The sequence below is a fragment of the Accipiter gentilis genome, chromosome 27 (assembly GCF_929443795.1).
Source record: "Accipiter gentilis chromosome 27, bAccGen1.1, whole genome shotgun sequence".
In the NCBI taxonomy this organism is placed as follows: Eukaryota; Metazoa; Chordata; class Aves; order Accipitriformes; family Accipitridae; genus Astur; species Astur gentilis.
The window spans coordinates 12,579,825-12,605,183 of record NC_064906.1 but is presented as its reverse complement, the minus strand read 5'-3'; the positions used below and the strand labels follow the sequence as shown (position 1 = coordinate 12,605,183).

At 38.9% G+C, this 25,359-nt stretch overlaps 2 protein-coding genes across 2 annotated transcripts in view; both read right to left on the bottom strand.

Annotated features, from left to right (window-relative positions):
• The window catches only part of LOC126051197 (uncharacterized), a 36,413-nt gene extending 26,410 nt beyond the window's left edge, over positions 1-10,003 (bottom strand). The window contains exons 1-4 of the mRNA XM_049830118.1: positions 9,880-10,003; positions 9,450-9,541; positions 8,398-8,466; positions 2,406-2,439 (exon numbers count right to left, since the gene is read on the bottom strand). Of these exons, the coding sequence (XP_049686075.1) occupies positions 2,406-2,439; positions 8,398-8,466; positions 9,450-9,524 (178 nt within the window). The 5' untranslated portion in view covers positions 9,525-9,541; positions 9,880-10,003. The remainder of the gene's footprint in view (positions 1-2,405; positions 2,440-8,397; positions 8,467-9,449; positions 9,542-9,879) is intronic.
• Positions 10,004-17,139: 7,136 nt separating this feature from the next.
• Positions 17,140-25,359, bottom strand: part of AHRR (aryl hydrocarbon receptor repressor) — an 83,352-nt gene continuing 75,132 nt past the window's right edge. Inside the window, exons 8-11 of the mRNA XM_049830458.1 lie at positions 24,695-24,894; positions 22,949-23,067; positions 21,851-21,992; positions 17,140-19,400 (exon numbers count right to left, since the gene is read on the bottom strand). Of these exons, the coding sequence (XP_049686415.1) occupies positions 18,281-19,400; positions 21,851-21,992; positions 22,949-23,067; positions 24,695-24,894 (1,581 nt within the window). The 3' untranslated portion in view covers positions 17,140-18,280. The remainder of the gene's footprint in view (positions 19,401-21,850; positions 21,993-22,948; positions 23,068-24,694; positions 24,895-25,359) is intronic.

Here is a 25,359-nt window from a genome sequence, read left to right as displayed (position 1 = left end):
TATATACATCTGCAAGCTGTAGAAAAAATAATCAACGATTTAAAATGAAAAAACAAAGGCCAAGCAAATTCAGAATTTATTCTTGTATCTCAGTGACAAAGTACAATGAATTTCTGGGATCTGCTGGCTCTTGGGGGAGAATTATTTGTATAATTGGTAACATCCATGGGAAAGTTTCGAGAAGTTCTGCATATATATTGAACACATAATTCTGCATTGCAGTTCCCAAAATGAAATCTGAATTGCCATCTTCAAAAAGTTACTCAGGTGGAAAGCTTTTCTACCTGAAAAAAAACAACAAACCCCAACACAAATAAAACACACAAATAAACTTCATCAGGCCAAATTTCAGCCTCTTTTGGACAAATAAACACTAACAGTGGCTTGCAAATTTGCCTCCCACGTCTGGATCTTCAGTGAAGCAGAATTCAGTATGAATAAAGTAGAATGAAGGAGACATCAATAGTATGAATAATCATTTCATATTAGAAGTAAAAGATGTTGATTGCTTCACAATGATTACTGAGGCACAGGACTTTATGGATGAAAGCACATCTCGCAATGGTTCTGATGTGTGGTACCCTGTGATGCTGGGACTCCACCAGAAGTTAGCTCTAACTTCTTTACCAAAATTTCATGTCTAGATTCTTCACTTTAATAATCAGGTATTTTAACTTATCTCTTCTCATTCTATAAGATAGAATCTTTTAACTGTGATGTAACCCATGACATTTCCAGAGATGCAGTGTTTATAACGAGCATACTTTCTTAACCTGAATTCTCCATGAAATGCTGAGCTTGTAGTACATTAAGCAGTACTGTTTTCTAAAGGCATACATCTTTGCAACAGGCTGCTGTATTCTACCACTCTTTTTGCAGTCTTGCTGCCACACCTCCTGTCCTCTTATTCAAGTCTCACTTTCTGTCCCATGCATCCTTTACATTACTCCTCCAAAACACGATTTCATGGTCTTGAAGCAAGAACTTCTTCAGTTAATGAGTATTACTTCTAGTGACCGTTTCTGACAAGAAATACAAAGAAATCTCTAGAAATTGTCTTCCACTAAAAACACTAACCCATAGCCAAACAAATCTATTGTTGTTGCTGAGGAATTCTGGACTGCTCAAATTCACAGGATTTTGAGGAGACCTGTATGTTTCAGAACTTTTGCAGAAATTCTGTCAAGGAGCTTCAATACCAGTATTTCTAAAAAGAGAAGATCTACATGCAGCACTCATGTCTGCTGAGGCAAAATGTCTCATAATTGTTCACATACTTGAATGACATGTCTTCCACTGATATTCTCTTCTCAAAACCAAACCACGAGAGCAGCTAATGAAGCCCAGTCTCTTCAACAATGGACTCTGACCAGTGCTTTTCTAAATCTTTCTCTTGTGTTGATTCTTCAGGGTCCAGTAAGTAGTGAGCTCAGTCTGCAGCACTTCCCTCAGGAGAGGATTGATACCATCTCTCTTCTCTGTGCAGATGTGTAATTTCAGGAACCCTTGATCAACTTGGTTCAAAAAGGCTGAGAGATTCAAAAGATACTGGAGAACAGATGACAAAGCCAGAATGTAAGCCTTGTTTCTTAAGAGGCCAGGCTAAGAAAATAAAGTAGAAGCAAAATGCTTATTTCTTGTGATGACTGACTGTATAACCATTTTGGTTTTTAATCTGCTCATTGGTTTTTATCTGTATTCCCATACCTGCCAATGTTCTCTGCTTCCTGTACTTTGAAAATCTTGTATGTCATCATCAGTGCCTTTACAAGACTTCCATTTCCACCGTGAGCTACTTATATCCCATGTTTTCAACCTTTCACCACAACTCTTGTTTTCATTGACATACGACAGCCTGGATTCATGTTCTCAGCTTCTGGAGGAAAAGATACCCCAACAACTGAGTTTACCTTCAATAGGTCTTTGCTACTCCAAGTCCACTACAATAAAGAGAGGCAGAACATTCCTGTGATGCAGCTAGGCAACTCCAGCACTGGTAGAGCTGCATGTGCAACAATGCTGTGTTAGCCTGCTGATTTAGCTTCTTACCATACTGCCTCAAGCTTAGCAATGAGTGCATAAAGCTGACAGACAAGTAGGAGATGGTTTAGCCTGGGCAGCTAAGAAACTAAAATACTGACTATCCAACCCTCTACTAGACAGATATACAAATATTTAGATGTGGAAAGGCATAATTAAGGTTTCATGCTCTAAAATAATTCTTAGCTCAGCAGTTCACTAGATAGAAATTTCAGAAGAATGTTCAGCATATAAAGAGAAACACAGTTATAGACACATCAATCTGGCAAATGCAAATACCTGAGCTACTAGAAAAGTAACGAACAGTAAAATCCCCAAGCAATACCTATCCTAGGAGGCTGGAAAGAAAAAAGTGTTATACTTACAATAGACAGTCTCGGGTCTCAGGGCTTTCTCTTTCTTTAATTATGAAGATGCAAGTCATCCCAAAATAAAATAAGAAAAAGAAATTAATGTGCTGCACCATTTGAAGGAAAAACCCTGTACTTCCTGAGAAGCCTTTGCAGATGAATTACACTACAGGCCAAAGTTTCCATTATCAAATAGGAAAAATTAGAGCCTTTATCATTTTCTGCAAAAGCTGGAAGTACTGACAAACGTGTACTTACAGTTAATACAAGGTTAATTTCAAGAAAGCTCTGTTATTACTGAAGTTTTAAGAGATGATTATGGCTTGAAACACAACATCAAGGATGCCAGACAAAACCTTGAGTTCCGCATGCTTACAGCTCCTGAGTTTTCAAAAATTGTAGTTCCAACTAAAAAGAAAACTCACCCCAAAAGGAAAAACCAACTAACAAAAAGCAGCACCCCCACCATTTTGAAGTGGATTTGGCTAAACCTTAAGGCTAGCCAAATCTCCTGAAAGTTCATTCATATCTTGAAGAACAGGAAAAGTGGTTTTCATCAGCTGAATCCAAACAGATTGCTTTTTGGCAGATTCTAAGGAAAAGAGGAACTTAAATTTCCATTTCAGAACACGCCTAAAACAATCCTGACTCATTTTGAGAATTTTTTGGCAAATAAACACAAACTTGCCATTTACAAGAATGAAATAAGCATGATCATTCTACCAGTAAAGAAGCTGTCTGGCCAGTGCAGTCCATAGAGTTGAGTGCTATATTTTCAGTATTCAGTGGCATGGAAGAGATGCTGCACATCCATGTTGACAATTCAATAAGAAGCAAGACTGACACAATAGTTAATTGTTTAAGAAGCCAAATAGCTGCTCCTCTCATAGCAGTTATAAAAAAGGAAGTTATCCAAGTCCCAGTATCGCCACAGGTAGTAGGTGGTATAGTATGAGCTCAGCAGGATTTTATAAGCTTAGAATACAGACACAGTCTCCCCTGTGGTTATGCTGTCGCAAGGCGTTTTGGTACTTGTCCTTCTACAGAGTTTTACAACAAACAGCTGCTAATACCTAACTTTTCAGACAAGTGAAGAAAACATTAGCAACTGTGAGCTGCTGCTCAAAGAGAATTTCTTCCTGACCAGTTTTGGACAATCAACTTTGATTGCACCTGGACTACTGCTTTTGTTAGTATTAGAAATGAAGTCCCACAACTGAAGCTAAGGGGTCCATTTTATTTGTGACCCCTTCTTGAGGTTTCTTTAAATAAAAATTATAAAAAGCAGGAAACAAAAAACCCAAAACTACATCAGGAATGAAGATTCTCACACATTAGGTAAGGAACCTACTCTCTGTTCTGGGTCACGTGTTGCAAGCAAGCTGCAACAGCTGTTTTTGAGCTAAGACTATGAAAAGTTAGGGTAACTTTTAACAAAGTGTCTAACTTTGAAAAGTCAAAACTCAAAAACCGCTGGGTTTTAGGGTTCAAACTTCCCACGCACGCTGTAATCTGTAAGAGCTACTGAGTAATTAGTTTTCCACAGAATTCAAGTTCATGGGTTATCTAACAAAACAGTTTCACATGCATAGTTATGTATTATGTAAACATAATTCAGTTGTTCCTAAATATATACACTCTTAAAATCATATCAGCTAGATGTTAGCAGCCCATACACAGAAATTCTATTTATTTTAATTCTTCAAGCTCATACTAAGCAATCAAGTGGGTTTTTTTCAAAAGAAAAGCTCTACAGTTTAAGCCTCTCTGGATCATGAAGGTAAGCTGCAGAAAGTAACAGCATGCTTTTTGAGACCAAACATAAACAATACAACAAGGCAATTTTCCTGTAACTGTATTTTCAACCACAGGTTCTGATGCACATCATCTGGGGCAAGAGGTATAGTAGAAATGAGAACACTGAAATGGTGAAGATAAAAACTAACAATGCTCTTCACAGATCTGAATATTCCTTGTTTCTAATGAGGCTGCAGAGTCCTGAAAGCAGATTCCTCTCCTTTTGGAACATAGTAGTCATTTCTACCCTATCTATCCCCAGTAATGAAGGGAGGGCAAGAAGCCTTGAACCCTTAATAGAACCACAACAATCTCATCTCTGCTCCAAATACAGTTCACAGAACAGGCAACACTCTTCTGCTGGTGCCGTACCTGCAAAGGTCTGTTCAAAATACAAGGAAAAAAGACATTCCACTCTAGGATTTCCTCTCTAAAACTGAGCAATACAGCTAAAGCATATTTGCAAAACTAGAATAAAATATATCACATACCACTATATTCCACTATATACCACTATATATCTCACATTACTCTTATAGACTTGATTCAATGAAAAGCGTTAGTAAACTTATGGAAATGTAGTTTTCTAACCATTTTACCATAACAGCTAAAAGTAGTATGCAACTTTGTTTTGCAAACTATGTAATACAAGCCAATTCCAATTTCCAAAGAGCTAAGAACTACATGCATATGTACGAACACTATTTTGTCTTTTTGCACCCCCCCATCAATACCTGTTCAGCAACAAAACCACAAAACCCCATCATTATGCAACTACGCAGAGGACATAAGGTACTCAATGCACAAGATATACACAGCCTTTTACTGTGATCATCTCAACCCCGCAATCTCTTGTCCATCAGTACTTTTTACAGGGGTTTGGTCTCATGAGTTATCAGTGCTATTAAAAATTAGATGTGTATTCTGCTTATTACTCAAGCTCCAGTTCAAGGACACAGAAAGCATCATAGTCACAAACACTGAAGTCACTAAGAAATACAAACTCTTGGCACAACAAAGAAACAACTCTCAGGGACAGAAACTAAATGAACTCTGAAGAGGTACACCATATAGAATTAAAATATTACCTAGTATTTTGTAAATTAAGCATTCAAAGACTTGAGAACTTCTATGTTTAAGTTTCATACATCACAGAATGCAAGTAGCAATAACTTTATCTAATTAGATAACTGATCATCTATTATTTGACTAAAGCCCCTACTCTGAGACTTGTTCGGAAAAAAATATTCACATAAATTTCAAATTGCAAATGGAAAAGGCTTCAAATAAAACCTAATCTAGTAACAAACTACGAAGAAAGTCATTGCACTACTAATCATTTGCTTGAAATACTTTTAAATTACTTCTATTTTATGATGCAATGTACCATCCAATCTATTTCTATCCCTTGAAATCAATCACACATCAATCCAGTGGGTTACCAAGCATTAAGCCTGCAAATGTAGAAATGAAAATACAAATGAAAACTCAGGACTCCCTTTCTTCTAAGAACAGAGACTCAGTTTAATGCACCAAATTATTAGCCTCCAACACAGTCAGAGGAATTCCAGAAGGCTTTATGTATAGGCTTATTCTCTTTTAGTTTTGGAAGTAACAAAGTATTCTGGGTAAACTTCTGTCCAATTTATAACTGGATACTCTGCCTAAGCTGCCATGAAGAGGCAGATACTATTTACACTTTGCCCTCCTGCAGCAAATGAGTCTAGGCACTTGTCAGTTCAAACACCCAGATTGAGAGTCAGTACAGGAAAAACATCCTAAAACTCTCTAACTCATCAAAAGCAATATTCTTGGAGTCTGAGGAATGTAGCACATGTGAATTAGATTTCTAAAAAAAAAAAGTCATTTTCATTCTTTCTTTATACATAGGTCACTAACAAAAATCTCCCTAGTTTTATGGAAGCAATGCATTTGGTACAATTTATCTAAGAAGTATGCCTAGATGTTTGTGAAGTGGCCTCTTTTAAAGAAATTACGCATTCTAATGCTATTGTTTAGGAGTCAATGGTAACGATATACAGGTGAACAAACCAATCAATGTATAGAGATGAAACAAAGGTATGCCAAAGTAATCTAGATAAATATCTTATGAACCTATCCAAAATCCAGAAAACCCAAACTACCCAGGTGACCAAAAAAAAAGAGATACAATAACCATGTACACAAAAAGTCAACTGATGTATTCCTACAAATCTGTCAGATAGTCAAGCTTTACTAGACCAGCTACTCAAAATAACGCATTTTATTTTGAATAGCTATAGGAAATGTAGACCAATGAAATGAGAATTATTTCACACACGTAGCAAGTGTTTACTTCGTTTCTTGGAATTTTCCCAGTGACTGTCCTTCTCCTGATGAAGGGTTATTGCTTGTGGTTTTGAAACTTCCCCTGGTGGACGACAAGCACAAAGTATCTCTACCAATGCCGTTTTAAAAACAAATGGGTAGCCAAAAGGAAAAAAAAAAGTAATCTGACTGAAGTCGTAAAAAATGGCTGGTGGGTTGGCCAGTGTTACGATTTAGGTAAAGAACTATCATCTCTTCATTTTGTTATGTTGTCAGGACATCCTTTGGTATTATTTTGAGCAGGAACTCCTCTAGTAAGGAATGAACTAAGAGCTATTCACTATCAACACCTAGCCTGTATCAAAAAGGAACATAAGCTCAGGACTTCCACAGTTACTTCAAGCTTGGTCATACAAGAACTTCCCAAGATAACTCAATGAATTCTGATCTTCTGCCAAAACATACAATAAATTTCATAATTTAAAGGGAGAAATCAGAGGTAATTGAACGATGACACGATCTTGGAAAGTTATCTCTACAGAAATGCAGTCACGTGACTTACAGGACTCTACACACCAGCACTAACATTTAAGCATCCCATTTTTCAACCTGCCTGATTCTCGTTCCCTATCAGTTTGCAGTTCTTTAACTCATAGACTTTGACAGATGTAGCCTAGTGTACACTGATTTCTCAGAGTGAAACAGAAGGAAAACTACATGCAGATTTGCTAATAATCACTAGTTTTTCCACTTTAAAAGGGAGAAAAAGCAATAACTGGATTGCTGTGAAGCTTAGCTAGGAAATAAAAAGAAACAACCACAAAACCAAAGGAACTCCTCGCATAAGCAAGAACATTTGGCAGGAAATGAAAAATACTACATTACTGTACACTTCTATTGGATCAACAGGGAACAAGACGACTGAATCCTGGGGGGGGGGAAGGGGGAAGTGTTTGGACAAAGCGGAGCCACTGACACAAAAGTCAATGCTATTAAAGTGATCAGCAAACAGGTAAAAAAATACTATTAATCTGTCTTGAGAACAAAAAGGTGGGGAGATGCCCCTTATCTACAACTGAAAGAAAAGGGGCACACAAACACTTGAGAAAGTCAGTATTGCAGTTAGTCTTTGGTGTTCCAGGAAGACTAAGATGTCATTAAGGAAACATCAGAGCACGCACTTCAGTGCCACAACAATACAATCTGATGACAGCAATCCTAAGTAACAGAGGAAAGTACAACTGAGTATGTCTCAACTTCATAGGCTGAGAGTGTGGAGTTTTAAACAAAAGATAATCATTAGCCAATCAACAGTCAAAAGTTCTGTCAAACATTTATAAAAGCCATATCGCTAAACACATCCTCACAGAACGCTGTGTAATAATTTAAGTACAAAACACACAAAGGCAGTAAACCAGGAAGTTGTTATTGAGATGCTTCAAACACACAGAACCATAGGACTTGGTAGTTAAGCCAATTCAGATTTTGTACAGGAGTTACATAGATGTTACTATCAAAGTAACAAGTAAGGTAGTTTTATTCAAAGTACAGGTGAGTTATATAGACTCGGAAAACAGAGCAGTACTTTTACCAACTGTATCAAAACCCAGAAGTTTGCATTCTTTCACCATCTGTGACTTATACGTAATTCAAACGTTAATTTCACAATTAACACACATTTACCTTTAGGTATGGTTGATGTTTCAAGTTACATGCTGGTCAAAACAGAGTTGTGAGATTTCCACCTCATCTTTTTCTTGGGATTTTTCAAGCAAATTACTGTTACAGATCTACCAATAAGTAAGATAAGCACTTGAAGCCACGGAAGTCAATTTATGAACTTTACAAGAATCCCAGATTTACGATTAAATTTGCAGATACAGTTAATATGGAAAAAGGTTACCTTTTTATGCTTTACACCACGATAGTGTGACTGAAGACTTAGAGAACTCATACATGGAACTTTACAAACCTAAAAGAAAAAATTGAAAGCACATCTTCAGTTATGCTATGGATGTTCTGTAGTTGGTGAGTTATAAGAACTGGATATACATCTGTTTCTACAGCATAATTCTCAAGCTCTTCTTTGGCTTAAACAGTACAATTTGCGTGACGTTTAGGAGAGCAGCATACCACTAAAGTGACAAGAAATAGTGGGCAAACCTGTTCAAATTATACTTAAATACACGTTTAAATATACTAGGTGGTACGAATCTTTTAAGAGCTCCCCCCTTCCCTCCTACCACCACTTTCTAGATTCTCAGTGTTTTAAAATTCTCCAGGCTGGAAAGCAAAGAAGGGATGACTATACAGTGACTAGAAAGGAATGGAGACAAAATTATGCCCTAGAATAACTGCAACTCTGTTCATTTCTACATCAAAGGGATCAGAAAAACAATGAAGACATCTGCATTTCATTAAGATCCACAGACACACATACACCATTACAATAATTAATGGAAGACAATACAGATCTACAGTTATTTCTTACTATCTTTAGCTAAAAAAAAAAAAGCAATGACTAATATATGCTAATATTGCCTATTCTCTTCACATACTGTCCCAGAAGTTTAATGCACCAGAAGAAACCTCACTGCTAGAAGAATAAATGATTGACAAGTTTAACACGTTCTGACCTGGAGTTGTAGCCTTTACAGATAAATAAGCCTTTACAGTTGCCTATGAGAAATACTCAACAGAGATTTGAAAGACTACAGTTAAGGACCATCATATTGCACCTGTGACTGCTAAATAACAAACTGGATTCTCCAAATCCTAAGACAAGCAGCTCTTCCAGCAACTGACCACGTTATTCTCCGCATTAACAGCTTCTCTCACGTACAATTTTGCCACACTACATCGAGCTTAGGTCTGCATTTCTAAGAGCACGGTCTTTAATACCTTAGGCCTGCATTTTAGCATACAGTCCGAAAAGCCATCAAGAAAAGCACTCACTTCACAGAAAAATATTTTTTTTTCAGATTCCGGTTTGCCATCTTCTGGCTTAACTTCTTCACTCACAGTGCTCATCCTGCAAAACGGGTTCACTGCACACAATGGAGAAGAAATTAAATAAATCCAACTCTTGTTTATACGGTACTTTTCAGCAAACAATTGGGGGCGGGACGGAAGGGTTAGTCGGATGAATTAAGTTGATTATTTCTGCTTCAACGCGCTTCCAGACGAACCCACCCCTTTCATCCCCAGGACACCTTCACAGCCTTGAAGCCTCCCGGTAAAGGCACCCTTCCCCGCTCGTCTTTCTGAAGCCGTTTCACACAGAAGCCTCCCCCCGCGGCAGCTCCTCTCTCCGGCCCCGCACACCCCCCGCCGCTCCCGCCTCCCCCCCCGAAGTCACCGGGCGGTACCTCAGCGCCGCTCTCACCCGCTATGGCCCCCGGCGCCTGCTGCAGCGGCCACTCTCCGCCGCGTCCCACAGGCTGGGCCGGTAACGACAGCAACAACCGCCGCCACAGACAGAGACAGAGAGAGAGCGCGCACGCCCCCCACCAACGGTCATCCGGGAGCTCGAGCCGCCCCGCCCCGCCCACCCTCCTTTCGTCACTTCCGCTGCTTCACCGCCACCAGGAGACACCCGGGGGAGAGGGCCGAAACCAGCGCCCCGCCCCCTCTCGTCGGTAGGCAGCCAATAGGCACGTAAGCCGCCCGCCTCAGCCAATGGGGAGACAGCGCCGGCCTGGCGCGGCTGGGAGCCTGAGCCCCTCCCCTCCCTCCGGGAGCGACGGCCCCGCCCTCCCCCGCCGCTTCCTGGCGCCCCCTGGCGGCCGGATGAGGGGAGGTGACGGCAAGTAACAGGCCCGGCAACGGTTTTAATTTAAATGCAAATATTTATTTTTAAAACGTCTGACCTTTACACTTCTGACCGATAATAAATGCAAAATATAATTTAAGAAATACACTTGGAAGTTCCTTCTAAAAGCAGACTGAGGAAACGGTCCAAAATGCCAGCTCCACGTTTCAGTGCCTGTTTTTTGATGAGCCCGCTAGTGATATACCTTGACGTCTATTATACTTGTATACAAAGCAGCATAGTCGATACGGGTTAGGTTACATGTCACCAAAGGTATTTTCGTTAACTGGTTTTGCTTTCGCAGGAGTTGCTGCCTCGACTTGCCCGGGACGGCCGTCGGGGCTGGAGCTGGGCCCGCCGCTGACCTGCCTGAATACTTCGGCTGTCGAAGTAGCCAGCACGCGTGCCCGAATCGCTCGCCTAAATGCACGGGTTACGCACGCAAACTGGTACGTGTTTCCAATAACGCTCAGGTGGCAGGGGTGTTCTCTCCAGAAATGTGCCCTTCATTTTGGGGACCATGCAATGGGCGAAAACTGCTGGTAGATCGCCACGCGCCTATTTTTTTAATCTCATCCCCCGCTGTGTCTCTTCAGGAGGAGCAGGAATGGCACTTTTAATACAGGATAATTAGCGGAGTTTGATGGCAGGTTTCACCCCTTTTCAAGATTAATTGTATTATTTGTACTGGTATTTTTCATGGGCATTTCTGTCACAGTCAGAGGCCTTTACGTGGAGTCACATTAAAACACTTGATAATTATTTGTGGTTCTAATCTCAAAATCTAAAATGTAATTGAAAACACTGTGTTGCACATGTTGTATAATGCTTCCATACCCTTCTTTTTAAAAAAAATTACAAATTAAAAGTGCAGTTACACAGTGAAAGAATAAACACTTGTAGAAAAAAATGAGAGAAGCAAAAAAGGAGGAAATAGGTTCCTTGATTTCTTGAAAGAGGATTTGGTGGTACATGTACTTGCAGAACTAAACTGTTGGTGATAGCTCAGAGTTTCTTGGCAGTACAACCTCCTGAAGAGAGGATGTTTCACCAGCAAAGTGACCTTTTTTCTGGTTTAGGAGTACAGCTGTAATTAGTGAGTACCTCTGTCTTATTAAGAAGGGCAGGGGTAAATGGGGGGATTGCACTTCTGCCTAACACTGTTCTTTTGGCAAAACTTTTGAAGTATGCCTAAAGTGGAAATAAAGCTACAGATGCAGAGAACAGAAAGGGTGGAAACCACAGTGTACCATCCTATAAAATCAAAAAGGTAGAAAATCTAGAGGAAGAAAAAGTTTTTTTGATGGACACAACTGCCTTTAAGGAAGAAAGTGTTCTTTGGTTTTGTTAAGAACCTGTGTAGGTGAGGAAGGACCCTTTCAGAAGAGGGAAGTTTATTTACCACGTAGAGGAAGAATCTTTTGGGGTATGATAAGAGTAGAAAGAAAACTGAATACTGTTTCTGAGAATTGAGACAACTTTTGCCTTTTTGAAGTTCTTTCTTGAAAGACAGTGTTTAAAACAAACACACAACAGTTGATGCTTGCCTCTCCCTATCTCACATTTTAAATGAACAAAGGGAGGATACATACCATCCAAAAGTTTAAAAAAAAAAAAAAAAAAAGAGGTTCAGAAGGGAGAGTAGTGCGATAAGGAGGGGAGAGGCCAAAGTGTGACCTAAGAAGAGGCAGAACAGCGGTGTAATTCCTATGACACCCTCCTGTGCAAAATGGGGAGCTCTAGACCAGAACTTCACCTGATTTTTTTAACATAGCCTTTTAATTAGTTAAATACAGTTACTGAGACTAGCTAAGCAGCTGATGTTCTTTCCATTACCTTCTGCCAAATTTTTGTATTAGTCATTGGAATACTGCAATTCTACCAACACAAATGTGAAACTGGAAGTTTTGGCTGTTCTACAGCTGTCCCTGGAGCCCTAATGCATCAAGGAAATCCTGAGAAACTTCAGATTGCAGAGTCAGAGCACCAGCTGCATGACTGAGCTATATCTACCAGCAGCAAGAGAGTTAATGCAGACACTGAATTTGCCAGAGTTTCAAAGACTAACCCCAGGAAAGGAACAGGAGAACTTCATGCCTCCTAGAATGATGTTTTCAGTCTGACTGAGAAATGCAACTTAGCATTGAATTACCTCAATCCTTGTTTTCAAGAAATTATTTTCAGCCTGAAAAGTTGCAAATTCAGTTCTACAGGAAAAATAAGGACATGATTACAGAGCACAGAGTTATTAGCAGTGAGTGGAGAATTAAAGCTGTAGTCACAGAATAATTACACCTTGACTGCAATATATCAATCAAGGTGATCTTTTTTCTCCCCAAAATTTGTCTTAACAATCTTTTTTTTACCTTCCCTTCAAACCTCCACCCAAAGTCTTTGACTAAGCACAGCCAAGTGCTTGGATCGCCATATTATTTTTTTTAAAAAAAAGTACTTTATGGTTTTAGTATATTTTTCAGCTTGTCACGGATGATTTTGTTCAGAAGCATTTCTGATAGCATGATATGGAAATGTATTTATAATGACAGGAACATATGCCATGTGTATTCAAACACAACAAAGATATATTTGTCACGGTGGTAGTGTCCATGAACATAAGCTACCAGCAGCCCTCTTGTATGAATCTCCTTCAGCTAGGGAAAAACCGTGTGACTACAGCCTGAGCATGGCCACCTGCAGAATCTCTTTGCTCACTACGCATGTTACAGAAGTCTGCTTCCGTTGTGACACGTGATTTCACATAGGACTTTGCAGGATTTAAAAGAGAGGAAGAAACTCTAGGGAAAGAAGCTAGTTTTCTAGCGAGAAATTTTCTACAATCTGGTTTAGGTTTAGGGTTTTTGTCTCAGTATAATCAGAAAAGTCTTTCCATTTTGAATGTTTACACTAAGACAGTAGAGAGAAAGAGGGAGGGAGCAGAAAGAAAAGACAAGAAAAACAGAAGAACAGCTAGCTCTGTACCTCCATTCTGAGGTTAGTTTTTTTAGTTATGTGACACTCTGATGAAAGAAAATGAGTATGTTAACTTTTTTCCCCACTTCCTAAGGCAATGTATGTATTCATAGGTAGGGAAAATGGCATCTTTTAACTATTTGATTAAAACCACACATTGTTAAGACAGATTACGGCTTTTCTGAAATAACTACAGTGGGTGAAGCTGTCCTACATACATTCCAATATGGCTTCAACACAAAGAGTTAAGAAAGGCTTCTAGGCAGCAGAAACTGATCTTATCCCACAGAATATTCCTTGCCTCAGGCTTGTTGCTTCCCACTTAAGTGTTTTAAGCACTAGGAACTTCCAGAAGAATTGCACATGCCCTGTGGATCTCAATACATCATCAAAGGATCAGCACCTAAAGTCTTACTGAACTGGCTGATGCACAAATGTCAGACTTCCCTATGCCACCCAGAGGATACTCAGTTCTCAGGATTTTAAGAATACATCACTGTGTTCTAGTGAAGGGCAATTAAACCATAGAGGTATACTTCGCATTACCATATTACAATCAAGGAGTAGGAAGTCAGTCTTTCCTATGGAGAATTTAGGTACAGTCCCTTGATCTTTCATTTTACTAGTTAAATCTCCAAACTGAGGACCAACTGAACCAAGCTTAGCCCTAGCATACTGCTGCCCTCACTCAGATTTTCAAAACAAAGCTCTGCTTCGGTATCCAAAGAGTCTGAAGTGAACAGAAATTATTGATAGTGTTATCTACAGTGGAGGTGTGCCCCAATTTCAGCCACTGGTGTAACTGCATCCCAGCAAACCTTAGAAGCAGTAGGAAAATCCACTCTTTTTGCTGTACAAGTTTACCCCTAGCTCAAATCATGTTGGTTTTCAGTAAAAATAGTGGCTTACAATGGTGTACTTCAGTTGGACTAGCATTTGTACGGTGCTCAGCAGCTGTCCGCTGACAGCTAAAATCAGGCCACATTCTCAGTAAAGACAAGACCTTAATCAGCAGCTTTAGCATGGATAATAGTCTCTGCTATCTGTAGAATGAGTAACATCTCAGAGGGAGACACATTCTCAGAGCTTTTAGAGCTGCTCACCTTCCATACCAAAAAATATCCTCCCTGAACACCAGAATTCATGAGTTCATTGTGTCTCAGCCTCTGGAGAATTTATGGCTGAAGAAGTTTGAATGCTATCATCAGTCAGATGTTAGAGGCATGCACTGGAAAAAGAAGGGCATTTCTTTCAGCCTGAATACTCCAAATTCCTATCAGGTGAGTGTTTGGCCATTTCTTCTACAAGAATATTTTTTTTATTGTTGCTGCAATAAATGCATTGGGAGGCTCCTAAAACAGACTTTAGGGCTGCACTTGAGGATACAAATACCAGCTCATTAAAGATAAAAGCTAAACACCAGTGATTGAAAACATCTTAAACCCTACTTCTCAGTGCTAGTTTTAAAAATAATACCAAAGCAACAACAACCACTAAGAAAATGTAACCATTTAAAAGAACTGCACTGTCTTTCATGCTATTTACTGAGCAGTGTCAGGGGATCATTAATGTCTGCATACAAAAAGTTTTATAAGATTAAATCAGTGGCAATTTAACAGGGTAAAATGCAATGTCATATTTCAGTCCAGACTCAATCCAGGGCACATATCATGGGGAGAGGATGAAGGAATATCTGTGCCTTAAAAGCAGAGAGCAAGAGATTCTTTCTTAGCGTTTAATTCCTCTGTTCTTTCCAAATGGTGCAATATACCAAGTACTTAGAAGGAACTGGTGTTTGTTTACTGTCAACAGTGGTTAGGGATTGTCAAAAAGGAGGATGAACTGCTGATCCCTTTACAAGCACAGTTCTTAGGAGATTGCTGCGTGTGTGTGATAACTGAGACTAGAAAGAATTCCACTGATACCACATTTTTTCATGTGAGACCTGGAATAACAACTCAGCCACAAATTAAGTGGCCCAAATTCAAACATGATCTGCAGGATAAGTGTGTGTTTCTTGGGTTTGGACTTTATGGAATGATAAGGAAGCAAACCTGACTGCATTTACACAGGGGGCAGGCCAAAGGCAACAGCTCACTTTTGAGTCACGTGTTCATCCATCCTCCTAGAAGAAGGCTGTTACATCTTTTATGTCAGATTAGTTTCTCTTACATGCAGAAGCTTCATCTACCTCTATAATATCAAATAAGATGTGTGAAAAGTGTCTGGGTTTGTTGGGAACATAATAAAAATCATCCCAGCTGAAATAAACCAGGAAAGCCTTAGAGTAGATAGAGTTATGTTGACAAAATAGCCTTTATTCTGTAGTGGAGAGATGTGTAGAGAACTTCCGTTGTTAGTATAAGTTGTTTCGGCACTGAAGAGAGAAATCTGGCTGGTATAGCTCTCCCGGTGTAGTCATGCCAAGAAACATTTCTAAGCAAAGACAAGGCATTCAGTGGCACAGTCCTCTACAGAGTTGCACCTGGTGTAACCACTAAACATTGTGCAAACTGGCACCAGCATGCCCAGGTGAGGATAATAGTGATTTACAGGCATGTTGCATCAATGTAAACGACAAGAGAAGGTGCAAGGTAGTGCAAAACCAGGCCCAGGTGCTCTCATTCAGAGGGGTGTAACAGTGAGTCCAAGTGTGGAATCAAACGAGCAGCTTTCCAGCAATCATGCTGGCGTGTCCTCCACTTGCCCCGAGCCATCTATTCCCACTCTACCCTGTCTCCACACTATCCCATTTCTGCCAGGCAGCTGCACAAGGAGCTGGACTGGAGAGTATTACATGGTTCATAGCACAACCTTACGGACAGCTCTGCAGCCGCAGCACGGTGTCTGGCACCAGGAGATAAGCAGTGCCACTGCTACATGCCAAGCAAAGGACTATGAGAGCAACTCTGTGACAGTCTAAAAGAACTGCTGCTTTCATTTTTGTAGATAGTGAATCAACAAGCCAGAGGTTGTGCAGCACCCCTGGTGTATGGCAGCCTCACTCTACGTGAGTACCCAGTTTGCTTGCCCAGAAGTATTTTTGCAATGGGGCCTGAATTTATGTGATGTGAACAGTGGTGTATCAGAGAGCGGTACAAATTCCACCATTGTGGTCTCACTTCAGAACAGGGTCTGATGTTGCATTGCACCCACTGGCAGGAGTATTGAGGCAAGGATATTAAAACTGTCTCAAATAAGACGTAGCATGTAGCCAAAAGGGCACTGATTTACACCAGACACAAAAAAAGGAGATGTTCTCGTGGCTTGGGTATGGTCAGCTGGTCTATGGCAGATTTAACTTGACCTACAGTAAGACATTATTGCACCTCTTTACTGTCCATTCTTGCCTTCTACTGGGAATTCTGCCTTCTGCAGGACAGTTGTCAAAAGGTACGTGTGTTATGTCAACAATTTCACTGTAAAGTGCAGCATTTCAGATAAAACCATTGTTCTTAATCACTTAACTGACATGCAGAGAATGTATATCTTTACATCTGCCAACTCTAATGTACAGGCAGTAATTTCTATGAGAAAATACAGATGGTCTTGGAGAAGAGCAGTCTCCCAGGTGCAGAATCATTCCCCTACCTGAAAACTACACTTATCCCACATATTTATAGCATTTGGGAGAAGTTTATGCCACTTTTCTAGCATGTAAAGCCATGTCCTTAGTGACTAATAGGAGAGAGAAATGAAGACATTATAATCATTTATAACATTTTGAAAAAGGAAACATTCATTATAGGGCTTCTTTCAAAAAGCACATATATATCTAAGCTTTTTTTAAATGATGTGGTTTTAATATAGGTGAAATTGATATAAAGTTGAAATAGTGCAATTTTAAAACAAAAGTTAGTGCAGGAGTCAAACTACAACAAAAAACAAAACAGAAGTTGTAGATTTTTTTTTTTTTTTTTTTTTGCAGATATACATTACTGCCTGGGTTCAAAGGAAAGTGTACAGATCTGTTTTCAAAAGCACCAAAGTGCTTTTGAAAGGTATACATATTCCAGTTAGGTCTCGGTGAGATTAAGATTTTCTTTTGGGAATGAAACTAGTATGCTTTTGAAAATAGCATATCTAATCTTAGTGTGGGATTTGGTTTTGATGTCAGGTGACAAAGTCTAACAAGCTGCTATCAGTCAAAGAGATACTATCAAATAAAAAAAGTGCATTTCCTTTGTTAACTTTACAAGTAACAGCAAGGAAAATAACTGGAGAAATATTTTCTTCTCATGTACATTTAACAGCACTTTGTAACTCGTTTATAGAAGTGGATAACATCCCATTGCTCAGCCTTTCAAAGAGCAACATGAAAGGCTGATGGCTTCAAAATGGAAAAATATGGGTACTAAAACCTTAGTATTATCAAGGATACTTGGGAAGAACTTCAGTTTGAAGTGAAATAATTTCTAATGCATTTTATGAACGTAATTTGTTTTAATTAATGCTATCTTTTAAATTAAGTTGTGTTGGGAAGCCCTTGCCTGTTCCCATCAATTTAATGTTAAGATAAAGGAATAGCTGATGCTTCTTATTAGAGTAGCAAAAAAACTAAAAATGCAAAAATTCCTAAGGTAACCTGGCCACAATGAAGACCATAAACATTTTCTCTTTGCACAGAGGCATCACATCAGCTTGAGAAAAACAAACAGAACAAAGGCAGGAAACAGAAATAGCTAGACCATGGTAATGAACTGTAGACAAGAGAGGAAAGATGATGGAGACAAATTAGCAGGTATACCTGTGCAGTGAGTAATGATTATTTTCTGTGCCTTAGGTTTTATCTTTCTTTCTTTCCGAAGATCACTAGGAGAAGGGCAGTAGGGGGTATAGGACGAGTGTGTGTCTGCGTCTGTTTTTTCTCACACACAGATGCACACACACACACGCTTAAAATCTTTCCACTGGCTTTTAATTTTAGTAACTCATTTAACCCAACTGGAAGAGAATCTACAACTTCTTGCTTTTAACGTTATAAATATTCCAAATGTTATAAAATCTATTGTAAAAATGTACATTCAGTGGTTTTATGAGGCACAGGACCTGCTAATGTATTTTCAGGGAAGCTCGTGTGTACTCTGTTCTGTCTACTGTTGGACAATGGTGGAGAATCCAGGGGCTCACGCTTGATTGCTTGAACCAAGCAGGGGTTTTTAAATTCACACGGCATTTTAAACACCTCATTATTCTGCTCTTTCTCCTCCCCTGGGCTGGGGCTGTAGAAGTGGCCATAGCACCCTGTATGCTGCAGGTCCGGCATGCTTTCCAAACACCCAGAGGAGTTCTGAGGGCAAAACGGGGCCGCCTCCTTGCTACGTGAACCCTTGCAAAATCTGTTCAGGTTTAGGTTGTTGGGATGGTTTGCTACGATGCATTGCCAGTTATGCGGTGTGTAAAGGCAGTGCCTTGGCTTCTGACAGGGTGAGGCTGGCTCACAGAGGTCCGGTTCTGTTTTGAGGTGCACTCTATTGGGGTAGCTAAACACCTGCTTTCTTACCGAGCCGCTCTCATCCAGCCAGGCTCGGTTTTGTGACGTCAGGTAATTATCAGCAACGTTTTCAGAATCAGAATCGTATTCTGTTTTGATGGGCATCTCCAAGGGAAAGGCTGCGTCGTAGAGAGACTCTGAAGATATGAACGGTCTCTGCAATTTCAGATGGTCTGTCGCATAGTTCTCTGCATAACGCTGTTGTACGCCCGAGTATGACTGGCAGCTTTCTGCACTCCCCCAGTGGGAAGGGCAAGTTGGTGCTAAATTTAAGAAACTTTGGTCTCTGTTGTAGAATGATGCAGCTCTTCTGTTTGAACATGTGTTCATTCGCTGGCTCATAGAACAAGAGCTTGAGTTTCTTAAAGTCCAGCTACTGCTTGTGGTGCAGTTGTTTTGAACGCCCAAAGCTGATGTGTTGGAACTGAGAGGTTCCTCTTGCATAAAACACTCACCGTTTGAATGAGGCTCAAACTTCACTTTTACATTATCTTGTTCATTTTTTACTGCTGTCCAGTTAAGATGCTTCCACTGGCCCAGAGTTTCAATGGCACTGTTACAGGAAAGTCCCTCCAGGTTTCCTTTCAAACTGGCAAAACCACTTGGTATCTTCAGTTGTTCATCTTCTTCCCTTTCAATAACAGTAGAAAAAAATCAGTCAATCAGAGTTTTCTAAATGCATGCTTTCTGGGATACAAATGGAGTGGCTCCACATATATTACAAGTGATACTTTGTCCTTAACTTAACATGGGACTCTCACGCTTTTATCCGTATAACCTTTGCATTTGTTCAAGAGAAAAAAAGAGTGTGCATGCACCTGGGTGTCAATGTGCATGCACAGCTACCTTTCTGTGGCACAGTTTCGTTTAAATTCTGACATGCATTTACTTTTCCATTTCAGGGACATAGTTCACAAACACCTTAAATACTGTAGTACAGTATGGTAACTAACTTACACTTTTGTTCTTCCCTTAAAATATATCTAAATAATATTTATGTGGAGAAAAATCTAGAGATAAAATGCAAAGAGTATCTTAAATGAGATGTATTTTGTTAACAAGGAATCATTTGGACACTTAATTTTATGATTGAAGTGATTTGAGGGAGAACCGTGGGGGTCTTATATTTTGAGAATGCAGAGTTAGCTGAGAGGAAATAAAATGCCTGAATTAAGTGTCCAGAATAGTCACAGATGTTCATATTGGGCGTAGGTTTGTTTTACATGTCTAACTTAATTCATGTTGTCTTTTGTTTTCCAAGATGGCCAGTGAATTCATTTTCCATGACCTCCAGCTGAAGAACTCAACATTAGTGAAGAGCTCTGGCAGAGAAAGTTGCCTGAGCATTTCCATGTCCGATGCAGCAGTTTTCAGAACTTGGGGTTCAATCTTCAGGTTCAGGATTTGTCTGGAAATTCACTAACGTGCTGATTCCCGACCAGGCAGGATGAGTGCTACCAACCCGCTCCCTACCTCTCTGAACAAGAAGTGGACATCTCAGTAAGATACTGAGCATGAAAACCTGGACAGCTAGTAAGGGGTTTAGAAGGCTTTTTCTTGAGCTCACTATTAAGAATTTTTACTTTAGTATGAACTCAATGTGCAAGTATAGGATTTTCCAGTAGAGGGAGTCCATGTTGTTACAAACAGAGAATGTCCCACTGTAATAAATGTACACCAGGAAAGCAGAGTATTTTCTCTTTTTTAACATGAGGTGTTAAATATTTTCAGTCCTCTGCTAAATATCGTTATTGTTATTATTGTTAGTCTTGAGATGCAAATGGTATGATACAAGTTTGCTGCAGAACTAGCTTCTCAGGAGTTGGTCTAATTGGGAAGCAACGGACTGAACAAAATGCAATAGTCACAAAAGCTTAGACCACCCCCCCAAATGAAGAATTTTACAGTAAAATAGTATCTAGTGAAAATTCTTCAAAAGCATGTATGTTTCCAGAAAGATAGCATACATTTTAAAAAAAAAGTAGTAGTAAGAATGAAGTCTGATAGTTGCAAACTATCAGGAGGACAGGACTGAATATAATCTCCTAGGCCAACTCTTGTAACACTCCAGTCTCTAGGAACTATCAAACACAAAGGAAGGATTTTAACCACTCAGAGGGTAAAAATGTAACTAAATAAACATCTAAGAGCATGCTTAATTAGAGAGAAAACAATTTAAAAGTAAAGACTTGAATACAAGAGAGCCCCTTTTAATCTGCTTCTTAGTAGAAGTTCATTCCCTTACATGGCAAGATGATGTTTGTGCCACCCTAGTAAAGGTAAAGAGTTCCACCACCACATTTTTTCCACTGGGCCAGATGGTGGCTGGGTACACCTCCTGGCCCCTGCTCATCCAGTCCACCCTCCTATCTCTTCCCTTGGACCAGCTTGAAGAGATACCTCAACAAAGCCCACAGGAACTGGAACAGGCAATCCCATGGGGGAAGGAAGAAAAGCTTATTTGGGAGGAAAGGGTAAAATCCAGTTGAGAGGTCCTCTTTGAATGCACATCTGTGAGATTAGCTTCCACTCCAAGGCTGAGCCTACAGCCAACTAAATGTATCTATCTACAAACATGCAATGAATATGAGAATCTCTATTTAGATTATGTTGAACATCCACAACTAAAAACATGAGCTCAATTGTCATCCATAAAGCGGAAAAAAACCCAAAACTTAACATAATCAAACGTTAAAAAGTAGAAAACCAAGGACACTAAATCAGCAAAGAGTTTCAGCTGCAAAGTAAAACAAAACCCCAAAATAAGTTTTTGTGCAAGAAAGTCAAAACATATTAATAATAAAGCATTTACTTTTGAAGTATTCTGTTTTAATATGTATGTACTCTCAACTTCAGAAGAAAAACACTGAAGAAAAGAAATAAATATTGTTTACAGTTAAAACAGCCATTTTGTATGATCCATAACAAAAATGGATTTCCATTTGGTAAGTAAACTAAACCCTTCTCATACAGCTCTTCTCTTAGGTCATTACAGTCTTTTTTAAAGATCTCATGCATAAAGAATACATTCATTTTTCTAAAATACAGATTTTTTTTTTTAGTATTGGAAAATATACTTACTTCACCATTTGCTGTTGGGCAAGGACATATTCTGAACAACCACTTCGATACAGAAGTTGAGTGTTAGCTTGAACCCAGACCCAGTGATCTTCGTTTGTTTGTACTTTGACTAGAGAAATGCCATTTTCTCCATTATTCTTTGCTATACAATGTAAAAGAAAATATATTTTAATACAAACAGTGTTTAATATTTTTTCTTACCTAAACTATGGGTGAATGTTCACAGGTTTGTTTGCTGCCCTGGAATCATAGCACAGGAAAGTACAAGCTAAAATATGTCACAGAACTATGCAAATTACATTAAAAAATAAAATATGAAAAACCTGATGAGGCAGTTAGAAACACTTAAATTGTAACCAAAGATTTTTCAGTACTATTAGTTTATTATTGGTTTTCCCTCCCAGTAATAGTACTATACCAATGAGAAAATGTTCATGAAAAATGGGGTTTTGACAGAGGAATGGTTTTAAAGAAGTTAAAGGTTTCCAGCAGGTATGACAGAAGGCTGAGTACAACTCTACCTAAGAAGAAGTTGCCCATTGGGGAAGACTCACCATCAAAATTTTAGCCATTGTAAAATCTGAAATACAGCATAGACTCTCATAATATTGCCATAGCCAAACACTGGAAAAGCATGAGTCAAAGCTGCAAGCAAATAATGAGTTTTAAAGAAAATAGAGTCTAATTTTCCTCTGTTTTCTGAGCTTTGGGAAAAACTAGCATTTGTTAATTATTATCCAGTTTTCCTCAGAGAGGGATAGATATCATCATTTATTATTACGCCTTTCACATCATCATGTTAAATTCAGTGCTGCCATATTTAGGAAAGCATACTTTGAGTATTCTTATCTACTATGATTGTTTATATCTCTGTAAACTTGGTATCATGGTATTTCTGCCTACACCAAAATAGCAGACTAATTCAGTACTGTCTTTTGAGGTGGTCAATATTTTTTTTTGCATTTTTTTACGGAAGGGGTTTTAGAAAGAAGAAAAAAAGAGATTGTTGGAACCAAAACCTGGAAAACCTAACAGGAGAAAAGACAAGATTTTTTCTCCATAAACTGTATATAATCCAGAAGTACTTAGCAGACACACCTTTGATTTGGTTTTCAGCAATCTGTAACACATTAGTGAAAGCTGCACCTTCGTGATGACTGTTTCTTCCATATAATTCTGCTGCTTCACACAGACCTGAATTACCTTTGGAACTGGAGCTGTAGAGGACAGAAAATGTGGAAAATTCCTTGTCAGTGAATGACAACACAGTAAAATCACAAACTCTGAAAGATGTGATCTTCAAGCTGTTGACCATTAGCAAAGACTTATGATTTCTGCATCATTCATTTGGTCAAACTAGTGTATGACTTGAATTCTGCATTCAATTAAGAGGGATATTTATGTTTAGGAATATTCTGCTCACAACTTACTATATCTGGAATAATAAGTTTCAGCTTGAATTGAGACACATACTGCATATATTCTGCTCTGCCTATGCAAGGTACATTCAAGGTACGTACATCACACTGACCAGCAATGCACTTTAAGAGTTAGCATGACTTCAATTTGCAACAATCATCATATAATTTGAATGAATTTCTTCAGTCTTTAGTTCAAAATGCATACTAAGGCTTGGAAAGGGTGCAAAGTCCATAACATTGCTTTCCAAATTTTTCCCTTTATTAAGACCATCAGAAAAGAAATTACTATATAAATTTGTCCACCATCCCTGGCCAGCATGCTTCAGGCCTGAACCAAAGGAAACACTGAAGTTAAATGCCCATTTCATTCTTGTCAAATCCTTGGCCACTGTCCAGTCAGTTAGTAAAACTTAAGTAAAGCACCTCTCTTCTAGGAGCTGAATTCTGATCATCAACTAATTTAACCTGGGCCACTGAAAAACTAGCAAGTGGAAATGGCTTTCCAACTTGGTTCCAAAAGCCTGCATAGTCCATTATATCAGCCTTCGAGTAATTTAATTCTTGTCAAAAGGATGTATGTCCTAGAACAACATTACACGTCTGGATAGTAAATCCACACATACACAAGCATATTCTAATTAAAAGCCAAATTATGATGCTGTCAGTCACACTGATGAGCATTTTACTTCACAGCAATGGACCTCATTGCTGTAAGGTCATATTAAACCAAATAAGGGAAAACATAATCCTAGCCCCAAACATCAACTAAAATTCAATCATAGAAGAGTAACGAAAATAAGTGTTAGGAAGGAAATGAGTCTGAACACAATCTGTCCTCATCTTCTGTGATTGCTACCGAGTGATCAGCCCCAGGCCATTTAGTGCAATTGTAGACTTATGTGTTCATAAGCCTTCTGTTGCAAGATAAATACATACACCAAATACATCTCATTTGACTCTCTGTGAACACCCACACACACGCACATTCAGCTTTCTGAAGTTTTCCTTTTTTTTTTGTTTGCCATCGAAATGCCCAAGTCCAAATAATTGTGCTACCAGAAGATAGTGAAATTTGAGAACTCTCAGTAAAAACACTTTTTCTTTTCCACTTTTACACCTAGTAGAATGACTTACTGCATTGGTAACCTCTTAAGGATAGGAAGATACCCTAACTTTCCAGTTTTTATAGAAAATTATATATATAACAATATAATACTTAACATGTATTACATATAAAGAACATACTATATTACAGTATAGTTATTATGTATTATATCATTAAATCCAGATAAATTATTCACTTTTCTAGAACAGAGTTTTAAAATGGAGAATTATTTAGCCTAATTTGTGCTTTTTACATGCTTCATAAACATAAAGCCCATAGTACACTTTACTAACTGCTAAAAGATTAATTTGAAAATACTTTGTATTCACTGCTGCTGCATCATCAGCTTTGTGTTTTGCTTTCACAAGCAGGCTTTTCATCTTCATTTCTGCCACAGAAGGGAGCAGAAGGGGTACCACTATGCAGAATAAGGACAGCTGAGGTGGCAATACTGTTCCTGATGAGGACTTCTTCCTTTGTCCAAAAAGAAACTTTAGTTTGCCTTGGAACTGCATTGTCTGTTATACAAAAAAAAACAATAGAATTAGCTTAAGCGTTTAGTGTATAAACATTTAAAATGCGAATACAACCTAGGAGCGTGTTGTTTAACACCAAAACCAGTTCTGAAACAGGGTCAAAACCTAGGAATTTAATTATCTTCATACAATTTAAACCATGCCATTTCAGAAGCATGGTGAGCAGCAGTACTATCAACGGTAAAATGAGACATTTGAGGCTGGATTTTGTTTTTTTTTTTCTCTCCTGTGTACTTAAAGTAGAAGTTTCATGTTATATTCTATTTGCCAAGACAGGCAGTGTATGGTGGTGCAAACAGCTATTTTCTCTGTGCCTCACTCTGAAGCTGGAACTATTATTTTTCCACGCTCTGTTCTCTCCAGTGAGATGGTTCCTGAGTTTCTTTTCTCTTGCTCTGCGCTTTCTCTGGGAAGTTGTCCTGGTTTTGGCTGGGATGGAGTTAACTT